The following is a 25,391-nucleotide window of genomic DNA, read 5'->3' as shown; positions in this document are numbered from 1 at the left end:
ATTCCTCTCATCCTATTGGACTAGTATTGTGAGTTCATGATTATTTCACATATTACAAGTTAGCACTTTAGACGCATCGCTTATGGTTATATAATTTTCAGCGCTGTATTATTTATGTCCATTCTATTTTGTCACCTTCTAGGATCAATCTCTATGAATATGACTTTTAATTAATAGTATATTTATTCATCTATGTAATTTTTGTACCATATGTGTTACTATGTTTCGGATAGATGGAATAAATAATAAGTATTTCAATACATGAAAACTCTAGTCCTCCTACTTTTTCAATATTAAATTTGAGTTAATATATTGGTAATTTCTTTTTCAGAAGGTGGCTGGCTCTATATATTACATGTTAAATTTAGGATCTAGTATGGAATTCAAGGATAGGGTTTAACAGGTATGGCACATGTAGAATCCAGATGGTTACACACATATCCAGTGGGGGAAATAAGTATTTGATCCCTTGCTGATTTTGTAAATTTGCCCACTGACAAAGACATGAACAGTCTATAATTTTAAGGGCAGGTTAATTTTAACATTGAGAGATGGAATATCAAAAATAAAATACAGTGAATCACGTTGTATACGTTATATAAATGTAATTGCATTTTGCAGTAAGAAATAAGTATTTGATCCCTCTGGCAAACAAGACTTAATGCTTGGTGGCAAAACCCTTGTTGGCAAGCACAGCAGTCAGATGTTTTTGTAGTTGATGATGAGATTTGCGCACATGTCAGGAGGAGTTTTGGTCCATTACTCTTTGCAGATCAATTCTAAATCATTATGATTTTGAGGCTGTCGCTTGGCAACTTGGAGCTTCAACTCCCTCCATAAGTTTTCTATGGGATTAAGGTCTGGAGACTGGCTAGGCCACTCCATGACCTTAATGTGCTTCTTTGTGAGCCACTCCTTTGTTGCCTTGGCTGTATGTTTTGGGTCATTGTCTTGCTGGAAGTCCCAGCCACGACCCATTTTTAATGTCCTGGCGGAGGGAAGAAGGTTGCCACTCAGGATTTTACGTAACATGGCTCCATCCTTTCTCCCATCGATGCAGTGAAGTAGTCCTGTGCCCTTAGCAGAGAAACGCCTCCAAAACATAATGTTTCCACCTCCATGCTTGACAGTGGGGACGGTGTTCTTTGGGTCATAGGCAGCATTTCTCTTCATTCAAACACAGCGAGTTGAGTTAATGCCAAAGAGCTCAATTTTTGTCCCATCTGACCACAGCACCTTCTCCTAATCACTGACAGGATTTTAAACGTTTATGGCGCATTATGTTACCAATGGTTTTCTTGGTGACTGTGGTCCCAGCTGCCTTGAGATCATTAACAAGTTTCCCCCGTGTAGTTTGAGGCTGATCTCTCACCTTCCTGATGATCAAGGATACCCTACGAGGTGAGATTTTGCATGGTGCCCCAGATCGATGTCGATTGACAGTCATTTTGTATTTCCTCCACTTTCTTACTATTGCACCAACAGTTGTCTTCTTCTCACCCAACGTCTTACTTATGGTTTTGTAGCCCATTCCAGCTTTGTGCAGGTCTATGATCATGTCCCTGAAATCCTTATAAAGCTCTTTGGTCTTGCCCATTTTGTAGATGTTAGAGTCTGACTGATTAATTGAGTCTGTGGACAGGAGTCTTTTATAAAGGTGACTATGTAAGACGGCTGTCTTTAATGCAGGTAACGAGTTGATTAGGAGCGTCTAACTGGTCTGTAGGAGCCAGAACTCTTAATGGCTGGTAGGGGATCAAATACTTATTTCTCACTGCAAAATGCAAATAAATTTACACAATGTGATTTTTTGGATTTTATTTTTGATATTCTATTTCTCAATGTTAAAATCAACCTACCCTTAAAATTATATGTGCACCAATAGAGAAACAAATTGGAGGAGCAATTTCCAATATAAATCATTTATTAGTTAAAATAACCGCAATACAAAATTCATTAAATATGCTAGTAGTAAACAAAAAAGAGTACAACTCAGATGGAACAAACCATCTGTGGATGGATGTCAGCAGAAACAGAAAATAACGGGAGCAGAACCCCAGACCCAGTGGACCTAAGTGCAGTATCTAATAAGCTATGTGTTTAGTCAGCTCAAAACGTTAGTGCCTGAAGTGGTCTAATCATGAAATTTCATCAGGCAAAAAACGATCTGCAATATTATACTGCCATCTATGCTGCACCTATATTGCACCAGCCCTAGAGCCTGAAATACCTATTAGGCCTTTATCTGACCCTATCATACATGAGAACAAAAGGGCAGAAGTATATGTAAAATACCTGAGGTCATGTTGGTCCAAGTGTCTGTCCCGCACTAATGCACCTCGACGCGCGTTTCTCCACGCCTGTGGCTTCGTCAGGAGGTAAGAGGTTACCTAGCTTATTAGATACTGCACTTAGGTCCACTGGGTCTGGGGTTCTAGAGCCAGCCCTAGAGCCTGAAATACCTATTAGGCCTTTATCTGACCCTATCATACAGGAGAACAAAAGGGCAGCAGTATATGTATAATACCTGAGGTCATGTTGGTCCAAGTGTCTGTCCCGCACTAATGCACCTCGACGCGCGTTTCTCCACGCCTGTGGCTTCGTCAGGAGGTAAGAGGTTACCTAGCTTATTAGATACTGCACTTAGGTCCACTGGGTCTGGGGTTCTGCTCCCGTTATTTTCTGTTTCTGCTGACATCCATCCACAGATGGTTTGTTCCATCTGAGTTGTACTCTTTTTTGTTTACTACTAGCATATTTAATGAATTTTGTATTGCGGTTATTTTAACTAATAAATGATTTATATTGGAAATTGCTCCTCCAATTTGTTTCTCTATTGGTGCACATGTTGATGTGGAGGTATATAAGTTCCCCCCTCTTTTTGGCCTTTGAAATTGGAATATGAGGTGTTCTCTTTTGGTGTATACTACCCTTAAAATTATAGACTGTTCATGTTTTTGTCAGTGGGCAAGCTTACAAAATCAGCAAGGGATCAAATCATTATTTCCACCACTGTAGTATATACAGTAGTATTACATGGTATTCAGGCATAGGGTTTAGCAGGTATGGCACGTGTAGAATCCAGCCTGCTACACACATATAGTATATACAGTAGTATCATGTAAAGCGGGTAAACGGATGCAGTAACGCAGAGGCACAGAGCAAGAGTTAACAAGCGTGCGGTTTAGTAAACAATAATGAACTCCTTGCAGGGAGATAACAGAAAGGGGAGACAGGTAAAACAGTGTAATAATAGTTCAACGTAACAGTCTTTTTATCAAATTTAACTTATCGTGACTCCGCTGTCCTTGAGTTGCTTGCAGTCTGATGGATGATGGAATGCCGGCGGAGGCCGACACTGCGCCTTCAGGCTTCCCTGCCCAACACACGGTCTCGCTTCTGGCGGCAGCGAGCAGTCAACGGTTTTGCCCGCTGAGCCCCTAGTCCATTAAACTGCAGAGCCGAAGTGTGAAGCTCTGCACAAGTCTCTACTCAGCGTCTGCTCCCCTGCACACTCACCGATAACTGAATGCATGCACTACGAGTTTTCCCTTGGTGCTTGTCCCTTGGTATCCCCGCTGGTACCTGGATACCCGCACCATGCTGCTTCACTCGGCACCCGTCTCTCTGTATCCCCGCTGGTACCTGGATACCCGCACCATGCTGCTTCACTCGGCGCCGTCTCTCTGTATCCCCGCAGGTACCTGGATACCCGCACCATGCTGCTTCATTCGGCGCCGTCTCTCTGTATCCCTGCTGGTACCTGGATACCCGCACCATGCTGCTTCACTCGGCGCCCGTCTCTCTGTATCCCTGCTGGTACCTGGATACCCGCACCATGCTGCTTCACTCGGCGCCGTCTCTCTGTATCCCCGCTGGTACCTGGATAACCGCACCCTGCTGCTTCACTCGGCACCCGTCTCTCTGTATCCCTGCTGGTACCTGGATACCCGCACCACGCTGCTTCACTCGGCGCCCGTCTCTCTGTATCCCGGCTGGTACCTGGATACCCGCACCGTGCTGCTTCACTAGGCGCCATCTCTCTGTATCCCCGCTGGTACCTGGATACCAGCACCATGCTGCTTCACTCAGCACCCATCTCTCTGTATCCCTGCTGGTACCTGGATACCCGCACCGTGCTGCTTCACTCAGCGCCATCTCTCTGTATCCCCGCTGGTACCTGGATACCAGCACCACGCTGCTTCACTCGGCACCCGTCTCTCTGTATCCCCGCTGGTACCTGGATACCCGCACCGTGCTGCTTCACTCGGCACCCGTCTCTCTATATCCCCGCTGGTACGTGGATACCAGCACCACGCTGCTTCACTCGTCGCCATCTCTCTGTATCCCCGCTGGTACCTGGATACCAGCACCCTGCTGCTTCACTCGGTGCCCGTCTCTCTGTATCCCCGCTGGTACCTGGATAACCGCACCCTGCTGCTTCACTCGGCACCCGTCTCTCTGTATCCCCGCTGGTACCTGGATACCAGCACCACGCTGCTTCACTCGGCACCCGTCTCTCTGTATCCCCGCTGGTACCTGGATACCAGCACCACGCTGCTTCACTCGGCACCTGTCTCTCTGTATCCCCGCTGGTACCTGGATACCAGCACCACACTGCTTCACTCAGCACCCATCTCTCTGTATCCCCGCTGGTACCTGGATACCCGCACCATGCTGCTTCACTTGGCACCCGTCTCTCTGTATCCCCGCTGGTACCTGGATACCCGCACCATGCTGCTTCACTTGGCACCCGTCTCTCTGTATCCCCGCTGGTACCTGGATACCCGCACCATGCTGCTTCACTCGGCGCCCGTCTCTCTGTATCCCCGCTGGTACCTGGATACCCGCACTACGCTGCTTCACTCGGCGCCCGTCTCTCTGTATCCCCGCTGGTACCTGGATACCCGCACTACGCTGCTTCACTTGGCACCCATCTCTCTGTATCCCCGCTGGTACCTGGATACCCGCACTACGCTGCTTCACTTGGCACCCATCTCTCTGTATCCCCGCTGGTACCTGGATACCCGCACTACGCTGCTTCACTTGGCACCCATCTCTCTGTATCCCCGCTGGTACCTGAATACCCGCACCGTGCTGCTTCACTCGGCGCCCGTCTCTATGTGCACCCCTGGTACCCGGGAGTCCTTGCTGAACCCGTCTCGGGTCTCTGCTCCATGCTTCAGTGTCCCCCGCAGTGCGCTGCCGGTCCCTGCTCTCTCTTTTCTCCGGTGGGAACCCTCTCTCTTCTCCTCGCTTACCACACCCCCTTCCCTCCAGGTCATGGGATATGTTCATCTCCCCTTTTCTTCTCCCCTGCAACACTGGACGCGGCCTCGGCAGTTCCCGACCCGGTGTCTCACAGGTGCCCACAGCCCGGTCCTCCTCCTTACAATTATATGGTATTCAGGCATAGGGTTTGGTTACTTTCACACATCAGGTTTTTGCTGTCAGACTCAATCCGGTGAATTTTGAAATAAACGGATCCGGCAAACATTGCCGCCGAATCTGTTTTTTCTCATAGACTTGTATTAGCGACGGATGGCCTCAAGCTTCATCTGTTTTTCGCCGGATCCGTCGAAAATTGACGGTCCGGCGGCCAGAGAGAATACACAGAGGAACTTTTTTTATGTCCGTCAAAAAAAACAGACAGCAACGGATCCGACGCCAACTGGCTTTTGCTATAATGGAAGCCTATGGTGCCGGATTCGTCAACTGACAGAATCCGGCAATGGATTCCGGTTTTTGAAACAGAGCATTCTCTCTCTCTCTCCCCAGAAACATAGGATCCAATTTTCCGGATATCAAATAGTCGGATCCGTCGCATCAGTTTTTCACTATTTGCAAAGGATCCGTTTTTTTTTCAAAATGCGCCGGATTGAGCCTGACGGCAAAAACCTGATGTGTGAAAGTAGCCTTTAGCAGGTATGGCACGTGTAGGATCCAGCCTGCTACATACATATAGTATATACAGTAGTATTACATGGTATTCAGCCTCTAGGTTTCCACCTGCACAACATAAGCACAATGTATTCAGGCATAGGATCCAGTCTGCATCACCAGATTAGTTTCCAGCTGGCACCACAAGGATAAGATTTGGGACACAAGCCCTGGACCAAGCAAGTTATTAGGAGCCCAGGCACACCATCCATCCATCCATCCATCCATCCAGATAAAATCCCTTCATTTCCAATATTACATACAGGATTCAGGTAAAGCTGCTGTGACCCAGGACTGAGCTCGCAGGCGGTGTGCTAGGAGTCAGTGTGCACCCTCCATATTCCCACACACAGCTCATCTGTGTGCCTACCCCACATTGTGGGTGTGCCTCAGTGGGAGGCAGTGTCTGTGCTTCCCAGGGCTGCTATGTGTGTACAGTGGGGAGCTCAGTGTCTGCAGCCTCCCCCCTCCTCTCTGTCAGCCTCTCCTGCCTCTCTCTACCTCTCTCTCTTCCTCTCTCTCTCTCTCTCTGTCTGCTCCTCTCACTCTCTCCCTGTGAGCAGCTGATTATTGTTATTATTCACTCCCTCTCTTTATTGCACTGACAAGCGGGGGAGGATTTCAGCAACTCAGTCTATGGTCGGGAGGGGAAATTGCAATAAAACAGCAGCAGCAGAAGAAGCAGAAACAGCAGCAGCAGACACCTCTTCATCCTCTTCCTCCTCCTCCAGCAACAGCAACATCTTGGAGAAGAAGCTCGGGCTGACACCTAACACACAAAGGCTGCTTTATTTCGTATCATTCTTCTATTATTACACACTGAACTGGGGGAAAATAAAGCTGCTTTCCCAGGGATTTATTTCATGGGGATGTGTTCAAGGCAAGAGAGGATTCAGAAGGATATTGACATTGTCATTCAAAAGTGCAAGGCGGAGAAGGACTGCCTGTTTTCGGGTGAGTTATTGCATGGTAACCCACAGTGCCCCCCATTGCAGCCTCCCATGGTAACCCATAGTGCCCCCCATTGCAGCCTCCCATGGTAACCCATAGTGCCCCCCCATTGCAACCTCCCATGGTAACCCATAGTGCCCCCCATTGCAACCTCCCATGGTAACCCATAGTGCCCCCCATTGCAGCCTCCCATGGTAACCCATAGTGCCCCCCCATTGCAACCTCCCATGGTAACCCATAGTGCCCCCCATTGCAGCCTCCCATGGTAACCCATAGTGCCCCCCCATTGCAACCTCCCATGGTAACCCATAGTGCCCCCCATTGCAACCTCCCATGGTAACCCATAGTGCCCCCCATTGCAGCCTCCCATGGTAACCCATAGTGCCCCCATTGCAACCTCCCATCAACATCAACTGATGTTTTATGCAAATGGAGCTGCACACATTGCAATTCAATTCAGCCCTATGACCATGCTGATAAAAAAGGAGATGGTGCTTCCAAATTGACCACCCTGCATTCAGATGGCTTTAGTGCTTTTTTGCTTTTCCATTCCATCCATCCATCCATTGCTATTTGGTTGCATCCATTGACAGCTGAAATCTGTTGCCATAGCACCAGTGCACTTGTTGAAATGGGGTTTCCTGCATGTGGGGGGGTCTGCAGGCTGCTGGGAATACAATAGTTCATGGCTCTTTTTTGTTTTTCCCTCAGATTTCAGATATTCGGACAATACTTTCACCTTTACCTTCCTAGGAGGCTCCAAAAGGTATTGTTTTATTTCATTTCCTTAATGACAAAGCCTCATGTTATGCATTTGCCAGTGTTTCCATGACACCACCTCTTCTCAGGTTGCTGGCAACAGACATGTTAAGTGTTATAACCAGTGAAATGTACAGCAGAAGCAGGAGATGAAGGCTGAGAGCAGGGAGGATGTGGAGGAGCAGGAGGATGTGGAGGAACAGGGAGGATGTGGAGGAGCAGGGGAGTTATGTGGTGGAGCAGGAGGATGTGGAGGAGCAGGGAGGATGTGGAGGAGCAGGGGAGTATGTGGAGGAGCAGGAGGATGTGGAGGAGCAGGGAGGATGTGGAGGAGCAGGGAGGATGTGGAGGAGCAGGGAGGATGTGGAGGAGCAGGGAAGATGTAGAGGAGCAGGATGATGTGGAGGAGCAGGGGAGTATGTGGAGGAGCAGGAGGATGTGGAGGAACAGGGAGGTTGTGGGGGAGTTATGTGGTGGAGCAGAAGGATGTGGAGGAGCAGGGAGGATGTGGAGGAGCAGGGGAGTATGTGGAGGAGCAGGAGGATGTGGAGGAGCAGGGAGGATGTGGAGGAGCAGAGAGGATGTGGAGGAGCAGGAGGATGTGGAGCAGGGAGGATGTGGAGGAGCAGGGGAGTATGTGGAGGATGTGGAGGAGCAGGGAGGATGTGGAGGAGCAGGGAGGATGTGGAGGAGCAGGAGGATGTGGAGGAGCAGGGGAGTATGTGGAGGAGCAGGAGGATGTGGTGAAGCAGGAGGATGTGGCGGAGCAGGAGGATGTGGCGGAGCAGGGAGGATGTGGAGGAGCAAGGGAGTATGCGGAGGAGCAGGGGAGTATGCGGAAGAGCAGGGAGGATGTGGATCATCAGGGAGGATGTGGAGGAGCAGGGAGGATGTGGAGGAGCAGGGAGGATGTGGAGGAGCAGGGAAGATGTGGAGGAGCAGGGTACGATGTGGAGAAGCAGGAGGATGTGGAGGAGCAGGGAGGATGTGGAGGAGCAGGGAGGATGTGGAGGAGCAGGGAGGATGTGGAGGAGCAAGAGGATGTGGAGGAGCAGGGAGGATGTGGGGGAGCTGGGTACCATGTGGAGGAGCAGGGAGGATGTGGAGGAGCAGGGAGGATGCGGAGGAGCAGGGTACCATGTGGAGGAGCAGGGAGGATGTGGAGGAGCAGGGAGGATGTGGAGGAGCAGGAGGATGTGGAGGAGCAGGGAGGATGTGGAGGAGCAGGAGGATGTGGACAGTGTTGTTACATTTTGAAGTAAATATTGTAGAATGAAACATTGTATCAATTCTGTGACTTCCTGCTGCAGATCATAGTGACTGTAGGTGGGTAAGAGCCTATGTAATCTGCCTGATATCATGCCCATTAGTCCTAATATTAATATAAATATCCCTGTGTTATTGCATTAACCAATATCTGCCATGTTTGTTAAAGCAAAGCCCACAAGTTGCCACCATAATACATTGAGTCATTCCACAAATGCAATTTCTGCATGACAGGTCATAGAAATCAGTGGTGGATCTGGCACCACTGTACATCCACTACCACTACTATTGATAATGTAGCTACAAAAAGGGCCCAATGTGAGCTGTGCGTCCAGGAGACATATGGTTGCACAAGTCATTATGTAACCTTTAGATGGGATAAATAGAATGCAGAAAGGTATAAGCTACAATTAGGGGATTCCTACTGTAGTCTCAATCATGTTTCTTACTTTGGGGGTAGAAGGTCTAATTTCTTATTAGGGTCATAATTAGAACTCAAAGGGCCCATCACAAAAGGAGATGGGGAATATAAGGATAATACCGTAGATGATAGAACCAGCATTATAATGGTGTTCTAAAAATAAATAATAGAAATAAAAATAAAATAGTCCTTGATAGCAGAAAGATACCAACTTGCTATTTACTACATTATTTTTGGACCTGCGTGCGCCTCCTCCACACCTGGAGCCTTAGCATCTGTTATGGCTGCTACAGTTATATGCTTTCTATATCACAGCACAGCTGCCAATTACTCAGGTTTGAGTAGAGGATTGGAAAGTAATGTGTTGTGTGTGAATATATTTATTTATTATGCTTTGTTCATATAGCAGCATCTTATTCTGCAGCGCTTTACTGACATCGTTATCGCTGTCCCCATTTGGGCTCACAATATAAATTCCTATCAGTATGTCTTTGGAGTGTGGGATGAAAACGGAGAACCCGGAGGAAACTCGCCTAACACAGGGAGAACATACAAACTCCTTACAGATGTTGTCCTTGGTCGGATTTGAACCCCAAATAGTTGGCAGCTATGTTGTGATATAGATGTTGCAGCCATAACAGTTTCTAAGGTTCCAGGTGTGGAGGAGACCCACTGAGGTGCAACATACGGAGCACGACTGTCTCCATTGCTATGCTGCCCACTCCTTCGTCAGTCTCTACTTCCTGCTGCAGCAATATCGTCACAATACAGGGACACGTGGCTGCCAATTACTAGCTATAGTGGTCACCTGTAAACAATAATATCAAAGCTTGTGATTTGTCCTTTTTGAAGCTGAACAATTGAATTGTAATTTAGCAAATCCTGGCCTATAGTTTCACTAGTGACTTACGGATTGTGCAACTACCTCTTCAGTGCCTACTGCGATGTCATTGTGATACATTGTAATGGCATTGGAGTGATTTGTTCAGATGCGGAAGATTTTTGTTTAGACAGTTCAACAATATTTTCATTCATCTGAATTGTGTTTTCCTGAAATCCATACACTGATTATAATCAACACTGTTCAAAAGTATGGAATGGATGTTTAGCAGTAAAAATCTGTGAATACTGTGTATGAGAATTTGCAGCAAAGTAAGATTACTATTGCGGTCATCTGTGTCCATATCAGTGAAGCTTTCATGTATTCTGCGGTGTATAATGTGGAAAGCAATGCAAAGAGTAAGAGAGAACAGTGAACTCACAAATTTTGGGCAGCATGGGCATGGGCACATGAAGAGGGCTCTGGAGTCGGTAAGTCAAACCTCTGACTCCTCAATTTCCTTGACTTCCGACTCCACAGCACTGTTTCACTACTGAGCATGTACATAAAGTGCAGCACTGCCTCACTACTGAGCATGTACATAAAGAACAGCACTGCCCCACTACTGAGCATGTACATAAAGTGCAGCACTGGCTCTCTACTGAGCATGTACATAAAGTGCAGCACTGGCTCATTACTGAGCATGTACTTAAAGTGCAGCACTGGCTCACTATTAAGCATGTACATAACGTGCAGCACTGTATCACTACTGAGCATATACATACAGTGCAGCCCTGCCCCACTACTGAGCATGTACATAAAGCGCAGCCATTGCTCACTACTGAACATGTACATAAAGTGCAGCACTGCCTCCTTACTGAGTACTGAGCATGTACATAAAGTGCAGCACTGGCTTACTTCTGAGCATGTACATAAAGTGCAGCACTGGCTCACTACTAAGCATGTACATAAAGTGCAGCACTGGTCACTGCTGAGCATGTACATAAAGTGCAGCACTGGCTCACTACTGAGCATGTACATAAAGCGCAGCCATGGCTCACTACTGAACATGTGCATAAAGAGCAGCACTGCCTCACTACTGAGCATGTACATAAAGTGCAGCACTGGCTTACTTCTGAGCATGTACATAAAGTGCAGCACTGGCTCACTACTGAGCATGTACATAAAGTGCAGCACTGCTTCACTACTGAGCATGTACATAAAGTGCAGCACTGCCTCACTACTGAGCATGTGCATAAAGTGCAGAACTAGCTTACTTCTGAGCATGTACATAAAGTGCAGCATTGGCTCACTACTGAGCATGTACATAAAGTGCAGCACTGGATCACTACTGAGCATGTACATAAAATGCACCACTGGCTCACTACTGAGCATGTACATAAAGTGCAGAACTGGTAATTACTGAGCATGTACATAAAGCGCAGCACTGGTCACTACTGAGCATGTACATAAAGCACAGCACTGGCTCACTACTGAGCATGTACATAAAGTGCAGCACTTGCTCACTACTGAGCATGTACATAAAGTGCAGCACAGATTCATTTCAACTAAAAGCCGAGATCCTTAGATCAAGAACAGAACAGACATTTCTAGGACATTTCATAACTTTCACAAATTATTATGAAAAAATTTACAGGACTGGGTCCATTTTACACAGACTCCACCAAAATGAACACCAACTCCCACTCCACGAATCCAACTCCACAGCCCTGCGTCACGACTATGAAGTACAGAACACTGGAGTGGGAGCATTGAGATTACAATAGTGTTAATTTATGTTGTCATTAAAAAAAATGTCATTTTCTCTTTAAAATGTACACGCGAACACAAACATGCAATATGCAATACACATACATAGACAAGAAACGCACAAAGCTGCATAGATTCATATCCACACACAATAATTACACACTCAATATACAGAGCATGGCAGTGCCCTAGAGAATTGCTTCTCCTGCTACCACAACATGCCCACGCTCTGCCATTGCTAAGGTGTGGGAGGCATGGGATGGGAAGAAGACAATAGAGTAAATAACAAATCCTTTGCCCCTGTGGTTGTATTTTTTTGGATATGGTAATTGTACCTCCTGGTGCTCTCTTCTTCGTGGCTGAGATGTGTAACGTGGCTGACATACAAAGGTTAATAGTGCTGGTTTGTTGGGTGTCAGTAGCGTGGGGAATATTCACTCATTCCCGTCTGCTACATGTCAACTAAATAGAATAGAATAAATGTAAAATATTTTATTCCCTATGAATTCTTTACCCCCTAATTGTTTTAGGAGTTCTATTGGTGAAACATTTACCAAGACGTTAAAAGCATTGCTGTCTCGTAACGAGGACGTATATCTCAGAAATTTTACAATATGTCAGTAATGTCAAGGGTTGTCTGCTGCAGGAATAAGACATTTATTGTTTGTTAGATGTAAAACTATAAAATAACAACTCTAAACTGCAGAGATCGCTGAGTTTCAGCCTGTGTGATGTGGTCACCAAAATTTCCCTTCTTCTGCATTACGACACAGGCGAAGAGCTTCACCTCCCTCTCTTCTTCGTCAGCACGTGACCGGTGATGTGAGGAAAGGGGCGGCTGACTCAGTTTGTTAGATAAATATTATAATTTGTGGTTGATTTTAATAACTAACTGAAAAGATGATATTGGTAACCAACTAACAAATAGCGAGCTTTCCAGACTACTCAGGTCTCTTCATCGGGCGTAGTAAATTTTAGTATTTTTCTATCTACTGCCTAACAAGGTGCAAACATTATATTTCTCCCGGATCAAGCCAAACTTTCTTCTTTGTCTCCAAATCAGGTGAAGGGGCCTGGCTTGGCAAACAAACTGAAAAAGACTGGTAGAGATCATCTCACCCTTCTGAGGCCAGGACTTGTCTATGCTTTTCTCTCCTTGGGTACTTCTGGGAAACTGGGAGTTTAGGTGGTCCCAGCAGATTTTTAGTAGGGAGAGAACAAAGATGGGTCTTCCCTTTTTGGTGTTTTTTTTTTACAAACTATAGTCCATTTATTTTTAAGATAATCTGATTAAAGGGTTTCTCCAGAATTTCAATGTTGAACACCTTAGAATAGTAGGTGCTGATATACGTCACTCCGTATCAATGAGAAGATGCGGTGAGAGAGCCGGGTGTGTAACACTGTGGTGGGTGCGACCATCATCGCTGGATGCATGGTGCCGTAATATGTTGGTTGCACCCACCACAGCGCTAGACACCATTGTGATGAAGGTCTGGATTCAAGGTCGGAACTTGAATATATTCTTGGATAATTTTCTGGATATATTGAATTGCATGAATAAATATTTTATTTCTTTACGCCTTTGTATTGAGTACCGAGCTTTTATCTACCGAACCTTAGAATAGATCATCAATGTCAGATCAATGGGGGGTCTGAGGTCCTACCGTCCTGTAGAGCTGCCATTACCGAGTACTGCAGATAAAGTTCTATTGAAGTAAATGGGAGCTAAGCTGCAGTACACTGTGTGCAGAGCTCGGGGGTCCCAGCGTGCCCTGCCAGCAGCTAATCATGTGGTCGGTAATCAGACCCCCACCAATCTGATGTTGACCTATCGCGTGGACAGGTGATCAGTATCAAAGTCTTGGACATCAGTAGAGGGCCCATGTGGAAGAACGGTATAGGGGCCCTTTACAGCCCAACCGCTCATCAATATGCACAATTCCACCTGCTTTGAAGGGGCAAATTGGCCCTTTTAACTCTTGGGCCCCTGTGTGGTGGCACAGGTTGCATGAATGATGTATCTGCCTTGAGTGGAGTCTTGTATGACAATTTGGCCACAAGGGACACAGCCTAATAGTGGTCAATAAATGGGGCTTCTGTGCAGTGCCTGTGCTGGTGTAGTGCAAAAATATCGAAAGAGTCATAGTCTTTGATCGAACACCGTGTTCCCTGGCTTCTCTGAACAGGTGAAGTTATGCAGATCGAAATCCCGGGGATCATAAATGAAAAGAATATGCTAGAGATCGGCCATCATTACATTATATGTTCCTGGAAAACCCCTGTAAACCACAAGCAGGCTGCAGTACCCTCAGAAAACACCACACTATTGTACATTATCTTCTTATACAAGTTGTAGCAAGAAATTATATTAGTTGTTTTTATGCCATCTTTACAATTACTTTTTGGGATGCATTACATTACTGGGTAATTGCTAAATAAGCGTATGTGTGTTATGTGTTGTGTTTATGCATGTGTGTGTGTTGTGTATGTATGTGTGTTTTATGTGTGTTGTATGTGTGCTGTGTGTTGTGTGTGTGTTGTGTATGTGTGTTGTATTTGTGTATGCTGTGTGTTGTATGTGTGTGTTGTGTGTTTTGTGTATGTATATGTGCGTGTTGTATGTGTTCTGTGTGTGTGTTTTGTGTATGTATATGTGCGTGTTGTATGTGTTCTGTGTGTGTGTTTTTGTATGTATATGTGCGTGTTGTATGTGTTTTGTGTGTGTGTTTTGTGTATGTATATGTGCGTGTTGTATGTGTTCTGTGTGTGTGTTTTGTGTATGTATATGTGCGTGTTGTATGTGTTCTGTGTGTGTGTTTTGTGTATGTATATGTGCGTGTTGTATGTGTTCTGTGTGTGTGTTTTGTGTATGTATATGTGCGTGTTGTATGTGTGCTGTGTGTGTGTTTTGTGTATGTATATGTGTGTGTTGTATGTGTGCTGTGTGTGTGTTGTGTTGTATGTATGATGTGTGTTTTGTGTATGTGTATGGTTTTGTGTGTGTTGTATTTATGTGGTATGTGTGTTATCTGTGTTGTATAGTGTGTTGTGTTGTATGTGTGCTGTGTGTGTGTGTGTTTTGTGTATGTATATGTGTGTGTTGTATGTGTGCTCTGTGTGTATTTTGTGTATGTATGTGTGTGTGTTGTGTTGTATGTATGTTGTGTGTTTTGTGTATGTGTGTTGTTTTGTGTGTGTTGTATTTATGTGGTATGTGTGTTATCTGTGTTGTATAGTGTGTTGTGTGTTTTGTGTATGTGTGTTGTGTTGTATGTGTGCTGTGTGTGTGTTTTGTGTATGTATGTGTGTGTTGTATGTGTGCTCTGTGTGTGTTTTGTGTATGTATGTGTGTGTGTTGTGTTGTATGTATGTTGTGTGTGTTTTGTGTATGTGTGTTGTTTTGTGTGTGTTGTATTTGTGTGGTATGTGTTATCTGTGTAGTCTGTGTTGTATAGTGTGTTGTGTGTTTTGTGTATGCGTGTTGTGTTGTATGTGTGTGTGTTGTGTATGTTTTGTGTATGTATGTGTGTTGTAGGTGTGTGTGTTATGTGTGTGTTGTGTGTTTGCTGGTTTGGATTGTGAGGATTTCATGGCACCGCAGTCGATATTCTTGCCTTACATTTGTTTTGTAAGTGGTAATAATTTACCAAGTGAGGCAGCTCTTCCTGATTTGTGGCTATTGCCGTTCATTTTCAGAAGATTACATTTATAGAAACATCTGTGGTGCTTTATATGCAGAAAAGACGGGAAGTATCGGAGTAATCCTGCTTCTGATATACAGATTTGTCTGCTGTGTTCTATTAGGGAAGGTCAGAGTCTTGTACAATATTGATATCCTCTCATCATTCATCATATATCAAGTTTGGGATTGGGCAAACTGTGGGGGTCCAGAACATCATGGGCAATGGTGCCCCCTTTTAGTTATTATAGATTATACAGCCATAAACCTTTACCTGCACAAATTTTATTGTCAATTAATATAATCATAGATTTAAAGGGAATCTGTCACTAGGTTTTTGTTGTCAAAAACGGGGGAGACAATGATGAAGGGGCCGAGATCCTGATTCCAGTGATGTGTTACTTACTGGACTGCTTGCTCCAGTTTTGATAAAATCACTGTTTTCTCTGCTGCATATATAGCAGTTCTCTGAATTCTGACTTCTGTATAATCTGCCCACACCACTGATTGGCTGCTTACTGAATACACTGTGCATAGGCAGAAAGCTGCCAATCAGTGGTGGGTGTGCTGTTGGACTATCTGGCAGCAGACCAAGTAGTCTTCTAATGATAATCTTTTCTGAAAACTAATGATAATTTTCTAAAAACTACACTACTATGAAGAAAACGCAGAGTTCTTAGGAAAACATCCGTATAAAGAGTAAGCACCAACCGATGAACAACTATGCGATGGGGGAGGGAGCGGAGGAAGGGTGGAGCAGGGAGATACCAGGCAGGATTGCAGGATTAAACCCTTAAATGGAATCTTTTGCCAGGATTTTGCTACCCTATATGAGAGCAGCTCAGTATAGGGGCAGAGACCCTAATTCCAGTGATATGTTATTTACTAGTGTGCTTGATGTCATTTTGATACCATCACTGATTTATCTGCTGCAGATCTACCAGTTCTCTGAACGCTGAGCTCTGTATAACTGCACCCCCACCCCTGATTGACTGCTTTCTGCCTATCCACAGTGAACACATAAAGCAGCCAATCGGTGGTATACAGAGCTCATGAAAATGGAAGGTTATCTGGCAGCAGGTTTACTAGTCCTCTAGGGATAATCTCCTGCTGATAAAACAGTGATTTTATCAAAAGTACACTAAGCAGCCTAGTAAGTGACACATATCTGGAATCTCGGCCCCTACATTGTGGTGCTCCAACCTAGGTAGTAAAAAGCTGGTGACAGATTCCCTTTCATTTTCTAGGCTGCTCCGGTATGCAGTGTCTGTCTGTGAGATGTCAGGCGTGAAGTCTTGGTGAATATTGTTATTAAACTGCATGTCATTTGCGTAGAGGGGGAAGTGAAGGCTTTATTCTTGTTTGTTTTTCTTCTTGTTTTCTTTCACTATTAATTTGAGATTTATAAAGCATTTACTGTAAACTCGCTGCCACCGATTCCTGGAATTCATGACATCATTAGGGAAGCTTGGCTTTGTGACCGGCGTCTCTAGTGGAGGAAAGCACCAGAAGATGTGTGTGCATCCACTGACTGATAAAGTCGTATGTCTGAAGCCATAGCAGCTATTTCTGCGTGCCGCTGATTGTCTGCTGTACCTTGGTACCTGTGATCAGAGATGGCAGAATTGATCTGCCAGGTTTGAGATTTATAGTTAATCACAGAGGAGAATCAATGGTTAATAGAATAATTATGGTTTAGCTATTAAAGAAGCCTTCCTCTTCCTCCTCCTCTTCTTCCTCCTCCTCATCCTCTTCCTCTTCCTCCTCTTCTTCCTCCTCCTCTTCCTCCTCTTCCTCCTCCTCCTCTTCCTCCTCTTCCTCCTCTTCTTTCTCCTCTTTATCCTCCTCCTCTCATCAAAGTTTTTATCCTCTTAATCTATTGCAATCATCATATTATATAGCACCGTGTACGTACAATTGCTCATTTTGTCCTTCTGCCTAGTTAAAGGGAATCTGTCTGGTCATTTTTGGGTAGTTTCCTAAAAGTATCCTGAAATATGTCTTGGGCAGCCTTTTCATGATATGTAACTATTCTCTCTGTACGTGGCCCCATGGTGATCATGTAAGCCCTGGCCAAATTTATTGTTGAGCCCCGGTAAATCAAGCATATGTAAATTGCAAATGAATATTCATCTCTTCCCCCACCCATAATCCCGCCAACCCCTCCTTACGGACGTCATTATTTCTGTCAGACTGCTGTATGTCCGAGGATCGCATCGTAATCCTCGGACTGGCCATCAGCTCTCCTGACCTGAGAGTGACAGCTGCATAGAAAGACATGCTCTCACGCTTATGTCAGGAGAACAGACGGCCAGTGCAAGGTTGGGCAAGTAACTCAGCAGTCTTAGTGAAGAAGTGATGTCGGCCAGGAGGGAAGAAGAGTGGTGGGCTGGATTATGGGGGGGTGAAGGAGTGAGTATTCATTTCACATCTACATACATGGCAGCAAGTCAAGCAAACGCAAATGTGAGATGAATATTCAACCATTCCCTCACGCATAATACCTGGCTGGGAATCTGGCGCCCACGCAGTGGAGTGGGTCACCGTGCTCCACTGAATATAGTGCTGATCAGTCTCACGAGAGTTGTGAAGTCTCGCGAGACTTTGGCACTTCTATCGAGGAGCACAGTGACCCGCTCCACTGCGCAGGTGCCAGATTCCCAGCCGGAGACCCCAGATCCCGCCCCGCAGTGTGTTATGATGTATTCACACGGCGGGCGGGATCTGGGGTCTCCGCTACAGGCAGGTGCGATATCCTTACATCAACTGACGTAAGTTCCCGGGCATGCTGTTAACCTGCGATTTCTGAGGCTGGTGACTCGGATAAACTTATCCTCAGAAGCAGAGGTGACTCTTGGTCTTCCTTTCCTGGGGCGGTCCTCATGTGAGCCAGTTTCTTTGTGGCGCTTGATGGTTTTTGCAACTGCACTTGGGGACACTTTCAAAGTTTTCCCAATTTTTCGGACTGACTGACCTTCATTTCTTAAAGTAATGATGGCCACTCGTTCTTTATTTAGCTGCTTTTTTCTTGCCATAATACAAATTCTAACAGTCTATTCAGTAGGACTATCAGCTGTGTATCCACCAGACTTCTGCTCAACACAACTGATGGTCCCAACCCCATTTATAAGGCAATAAAACCACTTATTAAACCAGACAGGGCACACCTGTGAAGTGAAAACCATTTCCGGTGACTACCTCTTGAAGCTCATCAAGAGAATGCCAAGAGTGTGCAAAGCAGTCATCAAAGCAAAAGGTGGCTACTTTGAAGAACCTAGAATATAAGACATCATTTCAGTTGTTTCACACTTTTTTGTTAAGTATATAATTCCACATGTGTTAATTCATAGTTTTGATGCCATGAAAATACAGAAAAATCTTTAAATGGGAAGGTGTGTCCAAACTTTTGGTCTGTACTGTAGGTTTTTTTAGGTTTTGCTGCTATCACACAGTAAAAATGTTATTTTTTTAATAAAAAGTAGTTTTTTTTTGTCACCATATTCTGAGAGCTGTAACTTTTTTTTATTTTTTGGCAAGCAGAGCTGTATGAGGGCTTATTTTTGCAGGACAAGTTGCAGATTTTTTTGGTACCATTTTGAGGTTCTAAATATTTTTTATCGCTTTTTTGTGAGATTTTTCAGACACAGAACAAAACCCAGCAATTGAGTTATTGTTTTTATTTTATTTATTTTTTGCGCGTTCACCGTGCAGTAAAAGTAATAAGACTGACTTGTTCGTCTGGTAGGTACAATTACAGCGATACCAGATTTATATTGTTTTTTTATGCTTTTTCTCTTTTTACAGACTAAAAACAATATTTTGCAAAAGTGAATTTGTCTTTGCATCATCATACTCTGAGAGCTGTAACTTTTTAATTTTTTTGCCGAATGAGCCATATTAGGGCTGTTTTTTTTTGCGGGACGGTTTGGCGTTTTCATTTATATAATTTTGTTTACATATGACTTGTTGATCACTTTTTATTCACTATGAGTCAGTATTATGAAAAAGCAACATTGTTGGCATGTTTTTTATTTACTTTTTTATGGCATTCGCCGAACGGAATAAATAACGTGCCAGTTTTATAGAGCGGGTCGGTCCGGATGCGGTGATACCAATGATGTGTTAATTTTTTTGTTTACTTTTGTTCTATCACAAATTCTGCGTTTTGAGTGGCGAAACGGATTATAGTGATTGGTTTGAACTTCTTTTTAAACTTTTTTACATACGGTATTTTATTTAACTTTTTTTCACTTTTTTACTTACTCCCACTATGGGACTTGTATAATTTTTACTTTGATCACTCATGTACAGCAGTGTATGAGACTGTCAGTGTCTCACTGACTGTGCCTGTGAGACTCAGCTTATTACTGGATCTCACAGGACACCGTACCCTGGGGTCATCACATCACCTGTTATTCCCCCTCGCCTTTTTCTAAATGAGGGACTGAGTATCCTTAATGACAACAGTTTTAACATTCTAGAATAACCCCTTGCAATATCGTTACCTTAAAAAAACACCTTGTATCAAATAGGCTTATATACCATTTAGCATTGTAGTAACGGCCAGATTAAGGCATATACTGAGAGTGCAAGTATAAAGTGTCTATAAAGTTAAGCTTATATTAAGTGAGGCACTTACATGTGATCCGGCTGATTTAAATGTCTTCCCCACCACCCCATCTTGCGTTTCACCCTTTCTTCTTCAGGGGACATGATGAAGAAAGGGTGATTAAGATACTCTTTGTGTTTTGGGGCTCTTTTTAAGCCCAAAATAATGTAAATAGCAATAGTGAGTTATCATTGTTACATATTGGTTACATTTTGCATTTTCTACATACACACCTTGGCTGCTATCAATGAGATTATTAATCGCCTGAGGAATGTTCTGCCTCGCTGATTGCACTTGGCAGCAATCATCAAAATCCGCTGCTGGCAGCTGCCTTTTCAATTGCTGACCACAGATGTCACAGAAATCCTCGATAGGAGACAAGTTCGGAGACACTGAAGGCTATGGTAGCACATTAAGGCCACACATGATTCTCGTAGTAGCATTAACCTGGTGTTGTCATGCTGGAAAAAGTCTCCTCCGATACTTTGGAGAAATGGCCGTATCACTGGTTCTATGACCAAAGCAATGTAATGCCGAGCAATATTTCAGCGTCTGCGCTGCACAAAGTGTAATTTTATGATAAACCAGCCCATTGCATCATCATAAACAATGATATGTATTCTACAAGTCAGCCATAATGATTCTATAGCATAAAAGCATATATACGAACACTAAAAGCACAGTCACAGCACTGTCATTAGCTCGAGAAGTAAGAGGTGTTATTAATACAAGGAGCCCGTTGGGGACTTTAAATTCATTTTGACAAAGATAGTACAAATATATATTTTTTTTTTTGCAAAATAACAAGCAACTCGCTGTGGGCCATCTAGTGGTGACATTAATCAGAGAGCTATTCCAGATCACAATAGTGATATTGGAGAGATAATTAGCACAGTGCTGGATGGAGCTCATGAATAATCAAAGGCAGAAATGATCTCCCAGCTTGTGCTGAGAACATAACTTCTCACCTGTTTCAATAGCTTAGTGCTGGCAAGAAAGTTAAGAAGAATTATACCTGGTAGAACAGGCTCACCTTTAGAAAAACGACATACATCATGACAATGGAAAGGCATTTGCAAAAAAAGAAAAAAAAAAAAAATTGCTTTCTCGCCACAAATAAATGCACTTCCTTCTGATTAGCCCAACCCTTGTTTTGTTAAACACAGTTTCTTTTTTTCTTTTTTTTAATTAAGAGTCCTATCCTGCTCATCTTAATACAGCTATTAGTAAGCTCCACCCCCGCTTACTTCAATTAAAAAGATCATATTAATAATCGCCTCCTCCCTTGAATAATATTTCTACAGATTTTTTTTATCAGCTCTACCTTGCACATCTTAATATATTTGCTATCGTTGAACCCCTTTCCTGCCTATCAGAATTCAAATCCTGTTAATAAGCCCCACCCCGCCTAATTGAACCTTAAAGTTCCTATTAATAATCCCCACCCCCTGCTCTTCAAAACACAATTCCTAATGATGAGCCTTTGCTTATTTTACAGTTTCTGTTGATAAGTCAAATCTTGATTAATTTCACCGTTTCCAGGTATTCAGGATTATGTATCTTTTAAATGTCAGGGATGGATTACCGGTATATATCATATATATCAGTTTTATATATAAAATTGATTAGCTTGTTATGCCTAGGGCAGGTCTTAAATTTTGAGGTGTAGGATTGATCTTTTTAGCATTCTTGGAATATTGAGGTGTGTACTGAGCACTGAAGTCCTGCATTATGCAGATTCTTTTTCTACAGTTAACCCCAGAACTCCCTTTCCAAAAGTTTTTTAATGTCTTCATATACAATATAGACTGTAATAGAGGGAGACTATGCAGAGAGAAACTTTACTTGCTCTAGTCAACTGCATTACATAGTAGTCCATCCCTTTAAAGAAGCACTATGTTAGGGTGATTTCACACATCTATAGTTTTTGACCATGTGCTTGTAACTAGAGTTGAGCAAATTTTTCAAAATTCAGTTCTAATTACGATCGGCAGCGAATATTGTTTTTGCAATATTCACCAAACGCAGCCGAACGTCTTTGGAGTCAATGGGAGTAGAATTTACATAATATGTTCGGAATCGATCATCAAACATAAATTTGGCAAGAATAGACTACCAATATGGTACGAATTCGCACGAACACCGATTCCGAACATATTCGCTCAACTCTACTTGTGACGAAAATGGGGGTTGATTAGGAATTGGAGACTTCCTAATCAAAATGGTGTGGCAAAGTAAATACAGCAAGTCACAAATTTTTTTAAGTCTTGAAACTGGGCCAATATCTCTGTCCATGATTTTTTTTACCTTTTTAGGTATTTATTAAAGGGAACCTGTCACCTGAATTTGGCGGGACAGGTTTGCGGTCATATGGGCGGGGTTTTCGGGTGTTTGATTCACCCTTTCCTTACCCGCTGGCTGCATGCTGGCCGCAATATTGGATTGAAGTTCATGCTGTGTCTTCCATAGTACACGCCTGCGCCTTGTGCACGCGCAGTATGCTTTGCCCAACTGCGGGTGAAGCCAAAAAGCATTAGTGCACATGCGCCGGCGCACTATGTCCCGGAACACAGCGAAATACTTCCGGTACATAGTGCGCCGGCGCATGCGTACTAATGCTTTTCGGCTTTGCCCGCAGTTGGGCAAAGCATACTGCGCCTGCACAAGCCAAGATTGCCTTGCTCAAGCGTGTACTACGGAGGGCACAGCATGAACTTCAATCCTATATTGCGGCCAGCATGCAGCCAGCGGGTAATTTAAGGGTGAATCAAACACCCGAAAACCCCGCCCATATGACCGCAAACCTGTCCCGCCAAATTCAGGTGACAGGTTCCCTTTAAGCAGCCAAAGCTGCTACAACATGAGTCTGTCAGTAGTCGACTGGCAGCTGTAAAATGGCTACAACAGACAGGCTTAGCAAAAGCCACTCCATTTACCAGATTCACCCTTTAAACTGTGTGCAGAGATGTGGACTTACACAGGGATCCCTGGGTTGGGGCCACGGAGTCAGCTGCTGGCCAATTGTACAGGCTGGCAAAAATGGTAAGGTTGCCGGATATCAGAACCAGGAGGGCAGTCAAGGTAACAGGCCAAGGTCTTTACCTGGAAAAAGCACAAGAACAGGAGCTGATATCTAGGGGTGTAAAGCAGACAAGCAGAACTCTATTTGGCTGATATCAGCGGCAAGCTGGGAATATTACTAGGGTGTGGTGCTGTCCTGTTGACCAAGATAAGAAGCTGATTCCTCTATCTGGACAAGCACACACACCCATACTACCAGACTGGAAAGCACTGCAGGTCCCACCCAAGTCTTAGTGACGGGAAAAAACTTGTGCTGCCCAGATTTTCGGGTCTCAATTTCTCTCCTTTCACCCGCGCCGCTAGTAGAATGAATAGCAGGGCCCTTGGTGACAGGAGTAGACATTGCAGGAGCAGGTCCCATAGGAGATTTGTGGTTCTTTACTTTCTCTTCAATCGTCTTTTGCCGGGATTAAGAAAATCTTGGTGCTAGTTCTGCATCTGGAAAAGCTTGTCAGGTACAATACCTCCTGACGGGACTTGGCCGGTCTTATTACATTTCCGCTGTATTGCCAATAGCAGGGAAAATTAGAGGCCATACTGAGCTTTCCTGACATATTTTGGGTTAAAACAGCTGTCAAATAGCTCAATAGGTAAATGCTTAGAATTTTATGTTCGCAAAGAAGTATGGTTTAGATATGTGTGCTACAAAAAATAAATGTGCCTCCAGTCTTAAGAGCTTGTAGGCCTATGTGACCTATTGGCCTACATATTCAGCATCTCTTGTTTTCTGCAGCTCATTTTCCTTCGCCTTTACCAGCCATTGTATAACCTACTTAGACCGAGAGCGCTGATGAGAGACATATACCCACCGCACGACGCATCCTGCAGACAAGTTATTTTAATAAAAATGATGCTCTGCTCAAACGCCTTCGCTATGAATTGCCTGCACAGAACACAATCACTGTCACAAACAGGAAAATTCACTTGGTTAATATACAGTGCGGGCTTTTTATTTTTTTTTTTACCCGTAGTAGTTATACAATAAAGGCAATTTATGGGAACGTAAAATCGAAATAAAGGGAGAATCTGGAAGACCAAAACCTTTTCTATCAATTCTTCATGCCCCCACTCCTAAACTCTTCCATGGAAAAAATTATCCAAGGAGGTATAAGCAGTGGTGGTATGTCGCAAACGGGCAGATATATTAGTGGTGCAACCAGTGCAGTGGGCCCAGGAGATAAGGGGGTCACTTCTACCTCCAAAACTGGTGAAATTGTGCATTTTGATGATTTATTGGACGGCAAAGGGCCCATATATTGTTCTTGCACAGGGCTCGTCTCTGTCTGTGTCAGTCCCTGTCACAAGATACTTTCAAGAGAAATAGTGGATCAGATTACCACTCCTGGGTTTTATCTAGCATAGGAGACAAATCAAAATCCTTGTAATTCTAGGTACGCGGTGCAAAATAACATGGTCGACTTCCCAGGGACAGGACATGCAGATAAAGCAGAGGTAGTCCGCCACGCAAGATAAAAAAGTAAATCCTACTTTATTATATCACAATACTACATAATAGAAAAATTAAAAGCAAAAAGAAACCATCGTGTTTCGAGTGAGAAAAGCACTCTTGCTCAGGGTGAATTGCAAAACACACTGTGTAAATAAACCCTTTATAAAAACATCACATGGGAAATGAATCTCATAATGCACTGCGATTCCTAAAACCTAAATCATTTGACAGAACACATGCACATTTTGAATATGCATCATAACGGTCATTGCTGTTATTTCTGCAAAACTGAGTATGCATCTGCAAAATGTAATCTGATTTAGTAAGCTATGTGGTTTTCTTCCACCACTATGTTACAAAGTGTGAGGGTTTTTCTTCACTCGAAACGCGTTGGTTTCTTTGTTTTTAATTTTTCCATCATGTGTACTGCGGTATGATAAAGAAGAATTTATCTTTTATCCTGAGTGATGGACTACCTCTACTTTATCTCTAGGTTACGTTCCATTGGAATATATTTGATGTGAAGGCTTGTCCGGGACTGAACAATTAATGGCCTATCTGTAAAATCGGTAATCCATGTGAGATTGGTGGAGGTCCAACACTTGGCACCATCGGAACACAGTAGTCCCATACCATGCAAGTTAT

General features: G+C 44.0%; 1 protein-coding gene across 1 annotated transcript in view; it reads left to right on the top strand.

The window, feature by feature from the left end:
- Positions 1–6,335: 6,335 nt before the first annotated feature.
- The window catches only part of PARP8 (poly(ADP-ribose) polymerase family member 8), a 377,448-nt gene continuing 358,392 nt past the window's right edge, over positions 6,336–25,391 (top strand). Inside the window, exons 1-2 of the mRNA XM_077285314.1 lie at positions 6,336–6,894; positions 7,603–7,657. Coding sequence (XP_077141429.1) covers positions 6,804–6,894; positions 7,603–7,657 — 146 coding nt within the window. The 5' untranslated portion in view covers positions 6,336–6,803. The remainder of the gene's footprint in view (positions 6,895–7,602; positions 7,658–25,391) is intronic.

The sequence above is a fragment of the Ranitomeya variabilis genome, chromosome 1, assembly GCF_051348905.1.
Source record: "Ranitomeya variabilis isolate aRanVar5 chromosome 1, aRanVar5.hap1, whole genome shotgun sequence".
Taxonomy (NCBI): Eukaryota; Metazoa; Chordata; class Amphibia; order Anura; family Dendrobatidae; genus Ranitomeya; species Ranitomeya variabilis.
Note: the sequence above shows the minus strand (reverse complement) of the source record. Positions and strands in the feature narration are given on the sequence as shown.